The following is a 20,066-nucleotide window of genomic DNA, read 5'->3' as shown; positions in this document are numbered from 1 at the left end:
TTTCTTACACAGTATAAACAATATTTAATAAAAATCTTGCTGATAACTGCTAACTTGACATCAGTTCTGCAAACACAATCTCCCATTAATTAACCATAGACCAGGAGAAAGAAACAGAAGAGTGAGCAAAACATCATCAAAAATTGATATTCACCTGATAAAAATCTATGATATTCAAGCATTACTCAAGCAAAATTGCTGTTTCCTCAGAAAGCAGGTTTAGAGCCTCCATCACCACACCTTTGAAAGACAGTCCCAGCCTTTTCCTCACAGTATAAAAGATGTCCAGTCTGAACAAACCACCGTCTTAACACTATTGTTCATGGATTTTTATAACCCAAGAGAGTAAAATATTGTCTAATCTCTATTTATGTTTTTCTTTCTTTTTGCCAAATTACATTTTCCTATTAAGTTCAGTTTTCATCATTCATTTACCAATTTCATCTAAATCCCAAGGTAGAGTTAAATGTTTCTTCTTGCCATTTTCTGTGAAACTCAATGCAATTTCTGAAAACAATCTCTCCCCCAATGAAATGAGGCAGGATTAAGAAAAAATTTTAAAGCGTTTTAAATTTTAAAGCATTTCATTTTCTTTAATAAATTACAAGTCAAAATCAAGCAGAGAGGGAAACCTGGAGATTTAAGACTGAGGAGGCACTAACAAAGTGCAGAGGGCAGACCTCATGTGGAGTCTGATTCCATCAATGGTGAACAAGATTTCTCAGTGTGATGATTAGCAACATGTAAACACCAATGAGAGAGTTGATGATATTCAGAAATTAGGGTAATTTTTCTGGTGAAATAGTGTTGGTGATTTTTTTTCCAAAGGCTTTCCTATCTTTTAGACAAAAACAGATGAAATGTTTACAGATGGATTAATCTGGGGTCTAGGATCTGCTCCAGAATAATAATGGGGTGGAGGTGGGGCTGGCAGAGGGCAGGGGTGGAGATGCAGCGAGACTGGCCACCAGCTGATACTGGTTGGAGCTGGGGGTGGGTACATGAGGGTTCATTATACTGTGCTTTCTGTTTTTACAAATTTTTGTAACTGTCCATTAAAAGAAACCTAAAAGTGAATGAAGCATCACCAAATGAAGTAAAGGCATTCTGTGATTATAACATCAGAATTAAAACAGCTGGTATACAACATATTTACCCAGACCAGATTAAAGCAACAATCAAAGACCTTTCAACTTTAAAAACAAAAAAGAACTTTCAACAAACCTTATAGCTTAAGCCAACACTATCATTTGAAATTGGAGTATATGCAGCTCAAAAGTCATTACTCACCTCTTTCAAAGCACAAGCATTTATTACTTCTTCATATCGGTCTTCTTCGTATTTCTTCCCAAATAAAATATTACTTCTCACAGTTGCTGGAAACATCCAGGGCTGCTGAGAAACATATGCGATCCTCCCATGCACGCTGACCTTCCCCTGGCTCGGGGGCAGCTCCCCCAGAAGAGCACGTAACAGTGACGACTGAAACAGATGGCAACACACACAGGTGAACAGGCAGCACTCAGGATGGAACACGCCCTGCAGCACAGCCGACCCCACCCTGCTGCTTGATCAAGGATATCAGGAAAGGATAAAATGCAGCTCTGGATATTGAAGGAAAAAAAATGCAAAAGAGCACTACTGGTCAATGTAAATTTATGGTAGATAAGGAATATAAATATCATAACAATCTACCCTGCTTGAGTTTCCCCAAATGAAGTGCTCTACTCAGCAAAAACTGTTTAACATCCTTCACTAGCAGAGCAGACCAGCAGGATGTGTACTTTCTGTATCTAATGTTTAATGCAGTTGTTCCTGCATCTGGATATCTGTTACTTGACAAACACTTGTTCTTAAAAAGCTACTCAGGGACTTTCCTGGTGGTCCAGTGGTGAAGAATCCACCTTCCAGGATGGAGGGAAGGGATAGTTTGGGAGTTCGGGATGGATATGTACACACTGCTATATTTAAAATGCATAACCAACAAGGATTTAGTGTACAGCACATGGAACTCTGCTCAATGTTATGTGGCAGCCTGGATGGGAGGGGAGTTTGGTGGAGAATGGATACATGTGTATATGTGTGGTTGAAATATACCCTCCACTGTTCACCTGAAACTATCACAACACTGTTAATTGGCTATATCCCAAAACAAAATAAAAAGTTTAAAAACTTAATAATTATATCCAGGTAATTAAAAAAAAAAAAAAAAAAAGAATCTATTTCCAATGCCAGGGGCTCTGCTGAGATCCCTGGGTAGGGAACTAAGATCCCACATGCCCCAGGGCAACTAGGCCCACACACAATTAGAGAGCCCATGTACTACAACTAAGACCCAATTCAACCAAATAAATAAATATTCTTTTTTAACTTAAAGTAATGTGTGAAGAATATATCCAAAGATTATTAATTAAGAGAACTCTGAGGTTGTTGTGGTCAAAGAGTTAAAGTCTGTCATGTCCAGGGAGCTCAAATTCAGTGCTCTGAAACTACCTAGAGGAGTGTGAGGTGGGAGGGAGGTTCAAGAGGTAGGGGACATACATACACCTATGGCTGATTCATGTTGATGTATGGCAGAAACTGACACAATATTGTAAAGCGATTATACTCCAATTAAAAAATAAATAAATTTTAAAAACAGGTAAAATAAATACATAATTTTTTAAAAAGAAATATAAATAAATAAATATTTTTAAAAGTCCATTACAGAGATAATCATCTCCCTCTCATGTACAAATCCCACATTTAGGTTTCTGTATTTTGTTGTGCAAAACACAGGAGACTAAGTGCACATACACACGTCCTTCAAATCTGTTATAACACACAGAAGCAACATGTCTATGTCCACACATCAGAGCACTCACCACAATGGGCTGAAATAATCTGCCTGCATATCTGTCTCACCTCAGAATCTGGTTGCCTCTGAAAGGCAGAGGCATCGGGGTCTGGCTCATGTCTGTGTCTAAAGCTCTACCACACGGCTGCACATTCACTTACATGTGCACTGACAGAACCAAGTAAAGTCACATGAGGAAATGCTCAGAGCTTCTGGGAAGAGCTTTCACCACCTCCAGACTTCCTGGAGGGGCCACTGTGACAAAGAGAAGTACCCACTGTCTCCATTTATCCTGAACAACTGTCACATTAATAATTTCTTTCACTGAAACAGCCAAACTCCCCATAAGAAGTTCCCAACTGCGCAATGTGAAACATCAAGAAGGAAAACACAGTGTGTTTATCCAGAGTTATTTGCCCATGAAACCTTGCAAAACTGATATTCTATGGAACGCACCTAGAGAAACACTGTTCTACACACCCAATTCAAACTGTGTCACACTCAGCTCTGGGCTCCACTCTGAGAATTTAACAGGAGCTGCAGCATTTCGTCAAACTAACAAAAGGCGTCACAACTTACTTTTCCTGCTCCCACAGGTCCGACCACAGTCAACAGTTCACCTGGCCTGATGGTAAATGAAAGGCCTTTTAGGGTTGGTGATTTCGATTCCTGCAAATTACAGTTTATAAAAACACATTCATTTCAACAAAGTAACACACATTACTTCAGAAAGTAGTTGAAAATAATATAATCGTCATTGATATACTAAAATATCTTCCCTGGTGACTTCCCCTGTGGCTCAGTAGGTAAAGAATCCGCCTGCAATGAAGGAGACCTGGGTTGGGAGGATCCCCTGGAGAAGGGAACAGCTACCCACTCCAGTATTCTGGCCTGGAGAATTCCATGGACTGTATAGTCCATGGGGTCGCAAAGAGTCAGACATGACTGAGCCCCTTTCACTTTCATGCTAATATAGCCCACATTTTTTCTCCTTCCTATTTTAAGATACTATGTCCTGGAGGCCTTTTCATCCAATCCTATCTCTATGGGTGTTTGAAGCAGCTATAATTGCCTTTAGGAAAATACTTTATTTCACCAGATTTCCATACAGACACAGCTCTAGACACACAGAATTTAAGTAGTAGAGATGACAAGGTACCTGCCTGAAATGCAAATTGCATGATGCACACAAACTTATTAATATAATGTGCTTAGAATATTCAGGGGGAGGTTTCTAATCATTTATAAGTTTTCATCATGACCTTTGGTTTTACCTGTTTATCTCATTAATCTTCACATGGTGGCAGCATAAGTACCTAGCATGCCTGGTCTTTTAATAAATAATTTGAAATCACTAATCTCTCCATTTTCATTTGATGTAGAATAAACCTCAGTAATGCTCAGCAAGCAAAAGGGCACTTTATATGAAGAAGTCACTCATGCTAAATTAACTCTTATAAGTAACGGTCAGAGCTCTAACTTAACAAGAGCTCTAATGTAACGCCAACAACAAAATAATAAAGAATAAAGAAATTAGTTATGACATCATGGGTCAGAATGATAAAGCCTCAAGTTTATATGTGATACATGCATTACCTATCCTGGCTAAACAGGAGCAATAAAGTGCTTCTACTGTAAGGAAAACAAAAGCATGGAGGCATAGACCGTGCATAGTCCAAAATGATGGAGAAAGAAAAGTACTCATCATGCCAATCATAGGTCAGATTGTTGCAGGAAGGGGGACCCCTTCCAGGGCCCGAATCTGGGCTCTTGTATAACACTCGGAAATGAATTGTCCGAGGAGACATGTGTGATAACAAAGCAAGAGATTTTATTGGACAAGGGCACCCAGGTGGAGAACAGTAGGGTAAGGGAACCCAGGAGAACAGCTGTGCTGCATGGCTTGCAGTCTTGGGTTTTACAGTGATGGGATTAGTTTCCAGGTTGTCTTTAACCAATCATTCTGACTCAGAGTCCTTTCTGGGAGTGCACTTTTGTTCAGCCAAATGGATGCCAGAGAGAAGGATTCTGGGAGGTGGTCGGACATGTGGTGTCTCCTTTTGACGTTTCCTGAACTCTTCTGGTTGGTGGAGGCTTATTAGTTCTGTGCTCCTTACCAGGACCTCCTGTCGTAAAACAACTCATGCAAATAATTACTATGGTTCCTGGCCAGGGTGGGCGGTTTCAGTCATTATTATTCTCCTAACAATATTCCTGGGAGACTTAGGGTGTCTGTACATCTTTACATATCTAAATGTTAAGAAAACTGTCAGTAACTGCTATGTTTGAGAAAAACACCATACATAGTAGTTACATGAGATTCAGTAAAAGTCTAGATAATCTTCAAATTGATTTTTTTTTTTCTTTCTGGAAAGAACTGAACTGATCAAAAAACGTTCACATACTAAAAAAAAAAAAAAAATGACAATGATTTTTCACCACCAAAAATGCTAGTTCCAGATTTTAGGAATTAAAAATCTATCAATAAAAAGCTGGATTTTAAAACATGAGAAAGATTTTTTAAGCTTTTAAAATTTCTCCACTTCTTTCTTCTTGCCTGAGACTTATTATTCTTATTTTACTACTTTTCACTCAGTTATGACTACAAAATAATGAACTTCTTACAAACATCAGCTTCCCATCACAGCCCCTCAGTCTGTCAGGGCGACACCGAGTTCCCTCCCTGTTCAGGCTTCAGGATCCAGCACTGCTCTGGGGTGACCAGAAGGGGGCAGGACTCGACAGCTCAGAGGCACTGGGTTCCCTCCCCCACTGGTTATCCAGGCTCAGGGGACACTGACTCAACAAAACACCATCAGGTGAGCCCGGACTCTTCGCAGACACAGTTTGAAACCCCTGTACCATGAGATCTGCAGAACCAATCTGTATCATATACCAAATTGATTTAAAATAAATCTACGTGTTTACTGGGAACTAAAGAAATCTGCTAATGAGTCATACAAAGTATGTACTAGCATTCACATAGAGCAGACTTTATAATGGAATTTTAGTGGTGCTTTCTGTAAGTGCTTCAAGAGCATTATGACGAGAAACACCAAGCAGGAGATGAATTCACTATATTAAGGTAGGAGAAACCATCAGGGAAGGTCAGACGCCTTGTGTGAGTTTCCATGGACAGAAGGTGCTGGGATGTGGTTTCATGCATCTGGGAACAAACCACTGTGTTGTCGGTGGGGAAGGCAGCTGCTGAGTCAGAAGCAGGTGAACACGATGCAGGTGGCACCCATAGAGTCACAGGCACGAAAGACAGGGTGAGTCTACACTCAGGACACGTGCTCTCTGGTCCCCACTCTGACAGCCTGGGCTTCTGGGCTCTGATCTGGAGGGTGGGCCCTTTGGTGGAGGTGCCGCCTCCCTGAGTCCCTCCAGCCCTGAGGGTGATAGCAGCTTCCTGCCTTTGATAACCGGTGGGTTGTCTCATGCACCACCATTTTGCTCTTTCTGGTTTTTTCCTCTCTTTTATCATCTATGTAACTAATTCCCTGCATGGAACTCTCTCTCCTGTGGTGGGGTTCAGTTTTTCTGAATACTCCCCACTGATAGAGGAGGGTGAGCACAGAGGACCACGGAAACAGGGGGCAGGGGGAGCATTTCTGTTGGTAAAGGGGCTGCACTGGGTGTGCAATACTCACAGCTTCTTGAGACCAAGCCCTGTTGTTTTTTCTGTTTGCCTGAACCTAACAAATAAACCAAGAGTTGGAAATCACCAGTTCCCCCTGTCAGCTTGCCACATAGTGCAGTTCTTTAACTGGGAATCACTGGTGCTCACTATATCCACCTGCTGTCTCCTGCCCCTGGCTACCACCAAAGTGTCCAGAACCACCAGAAGCTCAGGATGGGGAAGGCCCCACCCTACCCCACAGCCAAGATCCAGATCATGGCCTATCTCTCTATATAATACAGTGATCTGATAATCAAGGCAAAAGTGTACACTGATTTCCCAAAGCATATTTAACAACCAGTTGTGTATTTCTTAGTTAACCCATTCCATGCTACAGCATTTTGTCTGTCCAATTCCATAAATTCTAACATTAGAAATGTATGGACTTTAAGTTCAAAATGTGCTAACACTTTGAAAGCTCTCTTGAAAGTGACAATGAGAGCAACATGTCAAACACCTTAGGTCGATTTCATATTTAATCATTAGGTAAAAACCTTAATCCCAACTTTGAAAATTTTTGTAACATACTTTTGGTTAATGAGGAAGTCACATTTTATACCATGGGTAAAATCTAAAAATTCTCCAATAAATTCATGTCACAGTTGTATGTTAGCATTCAGGATCTTGGAATGGAAGATTTCTTACCTCATCCCAAAAAGCAGTGAAATCTTGCATGTCCACCATCATTTCACCACCTGACGGCAGCTGAGTGTTGAGCTGTGGTATTTCATCAAGTGATAAAAAATTCTACAGAAAAGAGGAAAAAAACAGATTGTTAAACTACAGGAAGAAAGCACAAACAAAAACAATTGCTTTCCTGGGATTTTCTAACTTTGAACAGTCTAATACTGTTTCACTATCTGTACTTACAGTATTAGTTCACATCAGAACATATTAAATAATATATGGAATAATATACACTATTATTACAGCTCATAGTTGTAGTGGGAATTCCTAATAATGTGCTTTTACAGCCTTGAGAAATTTCACAGAAATAGCACTTGGAAAAACAGCATACGTTAAGAAACTGTGTTATGATTATTCTTCATGTTTTTCTTAGAATAATAGCCTTTTTACAGACCCCGAGGCCAGACCCAGAAGGGAGTATGACTGGGATTATGAAAGCATGGACCTTGGAACACCAGATCAGCGTCAGGTATGAACATTGCCTATGCACTTGCTGATTGTTCCTGAGACTTTCCCAGAAGGGAACAGTCTGGGGTAAAAATAAGGAGATCTGGGCTATGTCAGTGTAGTGTCTTGGGAAAGAAATATCAAAGAAAGTATTGTAGTCTGCAATTAGAAATAAAAACTGGACTCAAGAGTGGACTCTGAACTTCAGTCCAATAGAGGCTGCAGGTCCTCTGAGCTATTGCACCAGATATCGTGTTCTGTTTTCATTCTTGTCGCTTGCTCCCAGACCTTTAGGGCAACAAATGGTATATATCAATATAATCATATAATATAGTGCATTTGTTGCTGTTCAGTCACTAAGTCGTGTCTGACTCTTTGCAATCCCAAAGACTATAGCACTCCAGGCTCCCCTGTCCTTCACTATCTCCAAGAGTTTGCTCAAATTCATGTTGAGTCAGTGACACTATTTAACCACCTAATCCTCTGTTTTCCCCTTTTCTTCCTGCCTTCAATCTTTCTCAGCATCAGGGTCTTTTCCAATGAGTCTGCTTTTGGCATCAGGTGGCCACAGAAAGTACTGGAGCTTCAGCTTTAGCACTGGTCCTTCCAAAGAATACTCAGGGTTGATTTCCTTTAGGATTAACTGGTTTGAACTCTTTGTAGCCCAAGGGACTCTCAAGAATCTTCTCCAGTAATACAATTCCAAAGCATCATTTCTTCCATGCTCAGCCTTCTTTATGTTCCAACTCTCACATCCATACATGACAAATGGAAAAACCATAGCTTTGACTATACAGAACTTTGTCGGTAAAGCAATGGCTCTGCTTTTTAATATGTTGTCTAGGTGTGTCATAGCTTTTCTTCAAAGGAGCAAGCATCTTTTAATTTCATGACTGCAGTGATTTTAATTTCATCTGCAGTGATTTTGGAGCCCTAGAAAATAGTCTTCCACTGTTTCCCCATCTATTGCCATGAAGTGATAGGACTGGATGCTATGATCTTAATTTTTTGAATGTTGAGTCTTAAGCCAACTTTTTCACTCTCCTCTTTCACTTTCATCAAGAGGTTCTTTAGTTCCTCTTCACTTTCTGTCATAAGGGTGGTGTCATCTGTGTATCTGGGATTATTGATATTTCTCCCAGCAATCTTGATTCCAGCTTGAACTTCATCCAACCCCGCATTTCGCATGATGTACTCTGCAAATAAGTTAAATAAGCAAGGTGATAATAAACAGCCTTTATATACTCATTTTCTAACTTGAAACTAGTCTGTTGTTCCATGTCCTGTTCTAAGTATTGCTTCTTGACCCGCATACAGGTTTCTCAGGAGGCAAGAAAGGTGGTTTGATATTCCCATCTCTTTCAAAATTTTCCAGTTTGTTGTGATCCACACAGTCAAAAGCTTTAGTGTAGTCAATGAAGCAGAAGTAGATGCTTCTTTCTGGAATTATCTTGCTTTTTCAATGATCCAATGAATGCTGGCAATTTGATCTCTGGTTCCTCTGCCTTTTCTTAATCTAGTTTGTATATCTGGAAGTTCTTAGTTCACATAATGGTGGGAATTATAAATTTGAAAGGAAGAGGGTAGCTAGAGAGAAAGGATTAAGCAGTAAATGAAAAAAGAACAGGGACGAAAAGGCCAATCCAAAAGACAGGCTCAGATATCAACAAGCAAAACATCTGTGCAGGAAAGAACTCATTTCAAACACAGAGAATTAAGTGAATCTGAGGCCACTCTTCCTGTCCAAGCAGCAAGGAGCTCTCAGTAAGTTTTTCCCCTCCCAGCCCAGAGAGGAATCCTGTACCCCAGGACTGTGCAGAGTCACTGCCTAGTCACTGGAGTTAGCACAGGAGATGCACTCTGTCTGCTTCTCCTGCTTTTACACATTTTAATCACTCTGCAGGCATCATTGCACAAGGGCCCTGTGCTACTGCTATCTATATATACTACTGCCCCTACATGAGAACCAGTCCTAGGATATCTATAACACACTCTACCTAATAAGACAAAAGAGTGCCTACAACATTCTGGGAAGTCTGCCAGTTTTCGTACTGAGAGAGTTAAATATCTCCTATCTGGAACACAGTGACACCAAACAAAAGAAGGCATTTTACAAAAAATCCACCTACAAAGGAAAACAATTATTTGTCCCCAAACCTTGATTCTTTGAACGCTGATGATGGCCTCTGACACCTTCTCGACGGCCATGGGGAAGTAGAGGGTGCTTGAGAACCGCAGAGCCTCAAACAACGTCACCACCACAAACACTTGGCTGGCTGTGACATGGTTGTCAAGGAGCTCATTGGTGATGAAGGTGACAAAAATCATAATTTTGCTGACAGTGAAAAATGATGCCAAATTCATGCCCCTAAGGTAGGAACTTTTCAGAATCTTGGAAATTTCCTTCCTGGAAAAGAGAACATGAAATAGGCTTTAAAAGAAGCACCGATACTCACATGGAGGTACTACACAGTGCACACCAAGGGCTCTGTCCTAACACCAGAGTCACACACTTCATCACCACTTCACTTTTCCAACTAAACAGAGGCTTATTTAATGTCACCTTTTAAACACTGTGGGTCAACTGAACTGGGTTTGAACATTCTTTCAATAAGCATTCATAACCACAAGTCCTGGTCCAGGCTCCCCACTGATGACAGAAAGACACAGGCCATCCCCTCCAGGAGCTCATGAACTTACAGGGGAAGAGAATAAGACACCCCAAAATTGTGAGGCACCGAGACATCAGACAGAGGCAGGCACCATGGCCTGCCTATTGTAATGGCCCTCTGGAAGCACAGGTCCTGGCTATTGTAAATAGTGCTGCAATGAAGATTGAGGTACATGTTTTTTTGAATTCTGGTTTTCTCAGGGCATATGTGCTGTAGTTGGGATGGCTGGGTGGTATGGTAGACTTATTCCTAATTTTCTAAGGAATCTTCAGCCTGTTTTACATAATAGCTGTGCCAATTTGCACTCCCACCACAGTGCAGGAGGGTACTGTTTGTAGATTTTTTGTTGATGGTCATGTCTACCAGTGTGAGGTGATACTTCATTGTAGTTTTGATTTGCATTTTTCTAATAAAGAGTGATGTTGAACATTCTTTCATATGTTTATTGGCTGTTTGTCTTCAGAAGCATATATAATTTTGACTTTAAGAAGATGGTAAATGGAATAGCAGGTTAAAATGATAATCCCCCTCTTCCACTTAACCCCCCTGCCACATGTGAGGTGTGGAGTTCATAGTATTTAAGCTCATCTTCATGTGAAAACTTGGTAAGACTTCTAATTTCAGTCAGCGAAAATAGGGGGAAAAGTACAAAAATATACTGTGATACAAACAAAAACTTACCTTCTCAGTCTGGTAATAAGGTCTATAAATGACTTTTCCCAAGCATTCATTTTTATTGTTCTGATGCCAGTTATGACTTCACTCATGGTCCTGATCCTGTCATCCGTGAGAGCTGCAGTCTTACTCCTGAGGGGACAGATGTGAGATAAGACTCAGTGACCACAGTCCAATTTTCCATAGCAGCAGCAGGAGGCACAGGGAGAGACCAGGGGATGGGTGATCCCCTACAACTCTTCTGTGCTGACATCACAGGGAGGTCCTTCTCAAAGTGCACATGGAGAAAAAGACAGAGGAAGTCTACCATTCAAGGAATAACTTGGAGAACTGGCAGTACTGGTTGAGGAAGACCTGAAGTGAGTCAGGTACAAACTCTCTGCCCAAGGAGGTTGCCGTTGGGCAGGGAAGACAAAGACTCTAAATCTAACGGGAAGACAGTGTCTGTGCTGTGATAAAACAGAAGTGAAGTGCTGGGGAGCAGAAAAGATCAGGCTGTTAATTCCACTGGGAAAGGAAAGCAAGAAGAGCTTTAGAGACCTGGTAGCACTGGAACAGGGCCTCGAAGGATAAGGAACATCTCTCCACAGCAAGACAGGAAAGGAAATTTCAAATAGACAAAACTATCACATGTAAAATCACAAAAAAAGAAGAAGAAAAAACTCAAGGAAAAAAAACTTCAAACAGCAAAATACTTCCATCACCTGACAACCTGGACAATGACCCACCTCCAACCATCTGGGACCTGCTTCAGGTCTATCTCATCACCATTAGGTCCTTCATTACCAGTCACTGTTCTATCACATATGCTGCTGGGACTGTGGGTCTTTATAGAGATATGGTTAATTAAGACTGACCTTGTCCTTGAGGCTCTTATAAATTAAAGGAAACACTGAATTAAAAACAAGACTACATACCTGAAAATTGCTCTAACACAAGCATAACAAAAATACACTCAGCTAAATTTGAGCCTATAGGATTATTACTATTTAATAAAGTTTAAATAATATCAATGTAGGTACATTCTACTCAAGGACACTCCACTTATCCAGGTATGATAGTGGGAAGATCCAGTGAATGCCATCATCTTTCCCCTTTCAAGATCAGCCTTCAGCTTTAGGCTGGAGCCTCCACAAGCGAAGCCTGAAGGGTCAACAATGCACACAAAGAAGAGACTAGAGAAGGCATTGGTTTTTATCAAGAAAAGCATCAAGGAGATGGTGCATGTTACCAAGCATATATCACCTGTTTTTTAAACCAGTGTTTCTCTTACCGGAGTGATGAAAACAACATCCCGAAGCAGCTTTGCAAAAGCAGAAGAATAATGAGAACCACCATCCCAGCAAGACACGATATTCCAATTTCCATCCAGAGCAGAGTGGTCACTGCGATAGCCTGCAGTGGTCCCACCCACAGATAGTGCAAGAATATTGTAACCTTAAAAGAGAAAGACAAAGCCTTCTTAGGACTGCATAAAATAAAACCAGTTAAGGACACAGTGTAGAAACAATCTGCTCTGAAGGAACAGACAGGAATCCAAACAGAAATGATCTCAGTGAGTTTTAAACCTGATGAAGCAGAAATCCAAGAGTCTACCCCAGATGATGCTATTCCGGGGCAGCACAGGGTCAGACTCAAGTACGTCCCAGGAGAACCTGACCAGCCACACTGAAGGAAGATGTTTATTTTCTCCACAACACAGATGAGCTCAGGGCTTCCCCAGACTCTCTCTATCCCAAAATTCAGCCCCTATCTCCCCAGAAGAGCCTATATTATGGCACCTACCACACTATCTGATATCTATTTGTGTATTTACCTTCCAGACAGGCTGTGGCCTTTCCAGGGCTGAAATTAAGGATTATTAACCTTCAAATTAAGTAGAGGCCTTACATCATGTTTGATGAATTAATAATTCAAAGAGAAGTGAAAGTGTTAGTTGCTTAGTCATGTCCAACTCTTTGCGACCCCATGGATTGTAGTCCACCAGGCTCCTCTGTCCATAGAATTATTCCGGCAAGAATACTGGAGTGGGGTGCAATTTCCTTCACCAGGGGTTTTTCCTGACCCAGGAATAGAAACCAGGCCTCCTGCGTTGCAGGTGGACTCTTTACCACCTGAGCCACAAGGGAAGCCCCCAAACTTAAAGGCCGGGATCATCCAGGAAAGAGAAGTGGGCTATACAGATCTGTCCAACAGCTACAACACTCTGGGTAACATGATCTATTCATAAGGTAAGTGTGAAATGAGGATGATGGGACAGCAGAGAGGAGGTTACATGTAGCTAGAGACCACCCACTTGGCATATTCCTCAAAGGCACCTGATGCAGCAGGCACTGAATAGGGTGCAGAGAACAATTCCTGCCCACCAGGCCTTCATCATCCAGAGGAGGAAGAAGACAGTCCAGCAACACTTAGACCACATGCCAAGAAGGGCCGCTCCTGGAGGACCCCAGGAACACTAACCAAGCTGGGCAAGAACACTGCTGCCTGCCTATTACTGAAGTGTGTTACAGACAATGTCAGAAAAACAAAATTCTCATCTACAGGACAACACATATTATCACATCTAAGCTGCACACAGAAGAAATGAGGGTTGGATAAAGAGAACCTTTGTCTTGTGTCCTCAACAGAACCCTGGCCGACATCAAACCCTTGCACCTGGCATCCCAGTAAGCTAAACCCAGTGAGGATGGGAAATGGAAGAGGATCCCCCAGGGGCAGCTCACCTGATCAAACCTGTTCACATCGTTGGACAGCAGGTTGACTATCTGGCCTGTGGTGGTCTTCCCCATGGTGGAGCTACTCAGGCGAAGGACCTGAAATAGAGAGGGAACAGAGAATCAGATTCCTACAGTGATACCAAGTCAGTCTGAGAACATAGCAAAATGGAGTATACTTTCATGGGGTCTTGTGTGGTGTCAGGATGAGCAGGATGATGCCTGAAAGCAGGGCTCTAGGGACCTATGTTCATCCTTAGATGATTCAATGTGGTGGCAGCCCTGTCTACAAGGACAGCAAAGGGAGAAGCAGGAGGCAGAAGCAAAACCCTCCACCCTGTTTCTCAGTGAACTTGGACCTGCTTGAATGATAAAGGCATATAGCTTTAGACTTAGGGGTCAACTAAAGCAATTTTGAGCCAAAATCTAGACAGCATATTAAAAAGCGGAGACATCATTATGCCAACAAAGGTCCATATAGTCAAAGCTATGGTCTTTCCAGTAGCTTTCACATGTACAGATGTGAGAGTTGGACCATAAAGAAGGCTGAACATGGAAGAATTGATGCTTTTGAAATGTGGTGCTGGAGAAGACTCTTGAGAGTCCCTTGGACTGTAAGGAGATTCTACCACTCAATCCTAAAGAAAATCAACCCTGAATATTCATTGGAAGGACTGATACTGAAGCTGAAGCTCCAATACTTTGGCCATTTGATGCCAAAAGTTGATAAACTGGAAAAGACCCTGATGCTGGTAAAGATTGACGCAGGAAGAAGAGGGAGCAACAGAGGATGAGATGGTTGAATAGCATCCCTGACTCGATGGACATGAGTTTGAGCAGGCTCCAGGAGATATTGAAGGACAGGGAAGGTTGGTGTGCTGCAGTCAATGGGGACACAAAGAGCTGGACAGGACTGAGTGACTGAACAACAAGATGAGAGTGGAGGGGCTGCCTCAAGGAAAGAGATTGGGCGACTTGAACTATAAATCTGGTCAGTCATTAATACCAGGTGTGACATCATTTAAACACTTTGGTCTTCATTTCCTCATTCTAAAACTAACCAGTATAATATTCAAAACACTAATCCTGTGAGGAATCTGTGTTCTTAATGCCAGTCTGCTGACTTGATAAAAAGCACAGCCTATGCTGTACAATCCCTTCACTTGATAAAAGGCTCGGAAAAATTCCCTAGAGATCTGATGAACCTGAACAGACCACCTTGAGCTGTTTCAACAGACCACCAGCTGGAGCCATGGATCCAAACAAAATATCATGGTTCATAAAAATGTTCCATTTAGTCCTCAAGTTAAAAGTGATATAGCCACAATGGAAGTGACTATGGCAGTTCCTCAAAAGACCAAACGTGAAATTAACATATAGTATAGCAATTTCACTCCTGGGAATGTACTCAAATTAAAGCATGAACTTGAACTGATTATTTGTGCACTGTGTTTATAGCAGCATTATGTACAATAGTCAAAAGGTAGAAACAACTCAAATGTCCACTAACAGATGAATGGATACATACATTGTTGTATATACATATAAAGGAATATAATTCAATCTTAAAATGGACTTAAATTCTGACATCTGCTCCAAGATGGATGAATCTTGAAGACACTGCACTTACATGGCATAAACAAAATGACAAACATTGTATGATTTCACTTATATGAGGGACCTAAACGAGTCAGATTCATAGAAAGAAGTAGTAGAAGGGTGATAACTAAGAGGAGGAGACTGGGGATTCAGTGTTTAATGGGTGCAGAAGTTCAGTTTGGGAAGAAGAAAAAATCCTGGAGTTGCACCGTGGTGATGGCTGCACAAGAATGTGAATGTACTTAATGTCACCAAATGGTGTACTTAAAAACAGTTAAAATAGTAAATTTTATGTTGTGTATATTTTAAACACAATTTTTTTAAATGGATGAACCAAAGCCAAAAGTAATTTTACCAAAGCTACAGAAAGGTAAATAAATGACAAGTCATCTTACATATGATGTGTGTATTAGTCATTCAGTCATGTTCAATTCCTTGTGACCCCATGGACTATAGCTCTCCAGGATCCTCTGTCTGTGGAATTCCCCAGGCAAGAATACTGAGTGGGTTGCCATTTCCTTCTCCATTATACATGATACATATTCCAAATTACAAACTAGGACTATGAGCTTGGCAGCCATTCCATTTCCAACACCGGACCTGTTTTCTCCTCAGGACCAGGGGCCAGGAGGTGGGGCCTGAGCATGAACCACAGAGGCTCACAGGGGCCTTTCAGAGCCGCTCAGCAGCTCTGGAATTGGCCCACCTGTAACCTGCAAGAAATGTCTTATTTCTCTATCTCACTAGAAATCTACATGCAAGGCTGTGCACGAGGAAATTCCCATGTTTCTGGAATTTCAGGTTATGTATAAACATAGTTTCTGACTTTGTAAAGGAACAATTATTTTAGGCTAATTAAGCCAGTAAATGAATACTGTGGGAGATGTTTGCATTCACATAAGCAACATACAAAGTCAGATCAGATTTCCCAAAGGAGACATTCCAAAGTGTTAGTGGGAAGAGAAAGAAAACCATATGGACAGTGGCTCACCTATGCAACAAATCACCAACTTTGTTTGACTAAACGATCATCTCAAATCTAACTTAAGGTTTTCACAGTGCAGTTCTGGTGAAATTTTCTGCATACTTATGGGAGCTAAGCATGATCTGGAAAGATAAACATCTAGCTAATTTGTGGGGAAATCTGAGTATTTGTCTACTAAATAGCAGAAGGTGCAAGAAAAACAAAAATGATGATGGCTGACAATGAAGACTCTTAACTGGAAGGTATGTCACCCCAAGGAGAAACTGGGATCATGTGCCATACCCAAAAACACAGACAGTGAGATGCCAGGCCCCTGAATCCACACAGTCCCGACATTTAAGAAGAGTCTACTCAAGGAAAGATAGGAGAAGAAATTCTACATTTTGCCCAGAAAAGTACTCCAAAGAAACAGGAGCTCTAGATAAGTAACAAATAGTAAAAGAAGTAATAATTTTCATTTAAATCACCTGGTTTTTTTATCTTTCATTGAGGATTTTCTTCATTTTTAATAAAATTATATATATTTACTATGTGCAAGGATTTGGATTTTAGTAAATAAACATTGGGAAACAGTTACAGTAGGAAAACAAATGAACATACACATCAGTCATCCTTGAGGGGAGAACACTTAGCTACTGTCAGCAAATTTCAGCAATAAAATTACTTCTATTTTTTTTTTCTAGGAAAAAGCAAACAGCCCGGGGCAAAGAGATATGCAGGGTCAAGTTTATAAAGAGCCCTTCAGTTCTTAACACTTAGCAATTCCTTGTAAAAACAGCTAAAATCCTTAATTCTTTTAAACTAGTTAAGACTAGGGTAAACTATAGAATAATTCTGTGGCATTTCTCAACACAAAATCACTGAACACACCAAATCAGGTCTAAAGGCTAACTGCAAACATGCATACTAAAGAAAAAGAAAATATCCACCAAACAACCCCCAGTAGCAACAAATCTCACACAAAATTACTAAAAACTGCAAAAGATTTCAAGTTTCATCCCAACATCAGCTCTATCTATACATTATAAACAATCATAGCTATAGAATGTAGTGAGAGAATCTATGTTTGGCATGGGTTCCATTTATATTTTTCTTTAGTTCACACAATTACATTCAATATGACTAGATGGGTCATTTAAACATACAATCATTCCCCTTCTCAAATGCATTTTGTGCTCCTAGATTTAATTTTATAAATCCAATTAATGAAGTTTACTTTTAAATACAAATTTGATGTAAAAAATGGTCTTCATGAACAACAAAATTGCCACAAATACAGCTACAAGATTAAGGCATGAAAACACTGAAAACCAATTTGATACTTTTTATACTTATTTTTTTAATTAGATTCCATTACAAGCTGAGTGGATATTATGCAACAACCTGTGGATAAAAGTTATCAAAGGCAGCCCTGACCCTATCTCAATACAAAACTTTTCATCATTTACTGGTAAAGTTTGCTTAAATGACAACAACAAAATTGGCCTCATGCAAATAGCAAGTCTCTCTAGGAAAGTTAAATGGTCCCAGTTACAAGATGTTTAATTTACAGAGAACTTTCCCAAAACGTTCCTGATGCTTCAGGGGAGGTACACACCGCGGTACCGCATGACACTTACCTTGCGGTAGATCATGTGGCACACGGCTACTCTCAGCCTCATCCCCACACGCTGAATATGACAGAAGTACACGTGGTGCAGAACAGCCCACATGAGCACGCAGGCGCTCAGCCCTGCTGCGTAACCATAGGCTTCGTGCAAAGCGGCAGAATTGACAGGATCATAGTTTTCAACATAACTAATAATTTTCCCCAAAAATACGGGCAGAACTATTTTGGTGCCTTCCTGAAACAAAAAAGCCTTAATTAGAAATATAAGTCATGCCAGTTTTTCTTAACACAAGCTTTACTTTTATTGTTAGCTTGTTAAAAAGTCATCTTGACAAAATGCCACATTCATAGTACTAACCTAAAAGAAAAATACACAGATCCACTATCTCCAGTAAGACAAGCAGACAACAGTTTTAACATAAGCCAAAATCTTACATTCAAAGACAATAAAACTTTAGTATTGGATTGGCCAAAAAGTTCTTTCAGTTTTTGAAGTGAAGTAGCTCATTCGTGTCCGACTCTTTGCAACCCCATGGACTGTAGCCTGCCAGGCTCTTCCATCCATGGGATTTTCCAGGAAAGAATCCTGGAGTGGGTTGCCATTTTCAGTTTTTAAGTAAAAGTAAAAGATACATTTTTCACTTTCACTTAGAACTTTGTGGAACAACATCTTTAAAGTTCTGTTTCACTATCTCCTGCCATTTTTCAGGAAACCTGATAATTCCACCTTCCCAAAACTTTATATCTTTTTGAGCAAAGAATGATTTCAGGTGCCGTTTACAGTCTTCTTGGGAATTAAAACTTTTTCCATTAAGAGAATTTTGTAAAAAACAAAATAAACAGAAACCCAAAGGAGCAGTGTCTGGTGAATATGGCAGATCAGTCAGAACTTCCAAGCCAAACTGTAACAGTTTTTGCCTGGTCATCAAAGAAATATGAGGTCTTACATTATCCTGATGGAAGATAATTCATTTTCTGTTGAATAATTCCAACACATTTCACCAAGTGCTGCATTAAGTTGGCCTAACTGGGAGAAGTACTCATTGGAATTAACTGTTTGGTTTTCCAGAAGAAGCTCATAATAGAGGACTCCCTTCTAGTCTCACCATATGCACAATATCACCTTCTTTGGATGAAGACTGGACTTTGGTGTGGTTGGTGGTGGTTCATTTCACTTACCCAATGATCTCTTTCATTCCACATTAGTGTACAGTATCCACTTTTCATTGCCCATCACAATTTGCTTTTAAAAAGGAGCATTTTATTTATGGTTACATTGCAGTAGAGAATTACATGTGGAAATAACGGTCAAAAAGGTTTTTCTTTTTTTCCCTCGCTTAACTTAGGTGGAAACCAAACATCAAAGTGATAATATAACCAAGATGGTGAAATGACTTTCAGTGGTTTTTTTTTTTTTTTTTTGGATATTTTGAGTATGTTGGCTATCTCCCACATGGTATAACATTGACTATTCTCAATTAACGTCTAGATTTGATCTCTATCAACTTTAGCTGGTCTAATTGACTGCAAAACATCATCCACCAAGAAATCTCCAACACGAACCCCCCCCCCTTTTTTTTTTTTTCTGTATTGGGTCTTCATTGCAGTGCGCAGGCTTCTCTTGTTGGAAAGCACCAGCTTAGTTGCCCTGAGGCACGTGATATCTTAGTTTCCTGACCAGGGATCAAACCTGTGACCCCTGCATTGGAAGGCAGACTCTTCACCACTGGACCACAAGGGAAGTTCCCTGACGGGTTTGTTTTTGTTAGCTCTCTTCTGTCTGTAAAATGTTGAGGAACCCACAAGAGGAAGAGAAGGAGAATTCAAAACTCAAAACATAAAGCATAACTAAAAAGCATTTTCTGCTCAACTAACTACTGCCTGATCAGATTATTTACAGAAAGCAGACCCCATCTCTCAAATGGATGTGACACTGAAGCCCTGCACTCCTGTCTTGTTCTACACACATATGTTCATAGGCTGTAACACCTGTCTTACCTTCCACAAGGTCACAGGAGATTTCATCTACTCCAGAGAAGACAAGACTGTTTATTGGAAGAATTATGACTAAGATGACCATTTCAGAGGAAGATGATCAATTCGTAAGAACACAAAGGCTCACTGTTACATTTCAAGCAAGCCTCATCATTTACCCCT

At 40.5% G+C, this 20,066-nt stretch overlaps 1 protein-coding gene across 2 annotated transcripts in view; it reads right to left on the bottom strand.

Annotated features, from left to right (window-relative positions):
* LOC136144260 (ATP-binding cassette sub-family C member 4-like) overlaps positions 1-20,066 on the bottom strand; it is a 158,390-nt gene that overhangs the window by 124,186 nt on the left and 14,138 nt on the right. Inside the window, exons 4-11 of one of the 2 annotated variants that reach the window (XM_065902007.1) lie at positions 17,920-18,144; positions 13,726-13,815; positions 12,273-12,436; positions 11,006-11,131; positions 9,810-10,059; positions 7,164-7,265; positions 3,416-3,505; positions 1,291-1,482 (exon numbers count right to left, since the gene is read on the bottom strand). In XM_065902007.1, coding sequence (XP_065758079.1) covers positions 1,291-1,482; positions 3,416-3,505; positions 7,164-7,265; positions 9,810-10,059; positions 11,006-11,131; positions 12,273-12,436; positions 13,726-13,815; positions 17,920-18,144 — 1,239 coding nt within the window. The remainder of the gene's footprint in view (positions 1-1,290; positions 1,483-3,415; positions 3,506-7,163; positions 7,266-9,809; positions 10,060-11,005; positions 11,132-12,272; positions 12,437-13,725; positions 13,816-17,919; positions 18,145-20,066) is intronic. The other variant, XM_065902009.1, reaches the window with a different exon arrangement.

This window comes from Muntiacus reevesi, chromosome 11 (assembly GCF_963930625.1).
Source record: "Muntiacus reevesi chromosome 11, mMunRee1.1, whole genome shotgun sequence".
Lineage (NCBI taxonomy): Eukaryota > Metazoa > Chordata > Mammalia > Artiodactyla > Cervidae > Muntiacus > Muntiacus reevesi.
This window is presented reverse-complemented; position numbering and strand designations above follow the sequence as displayed.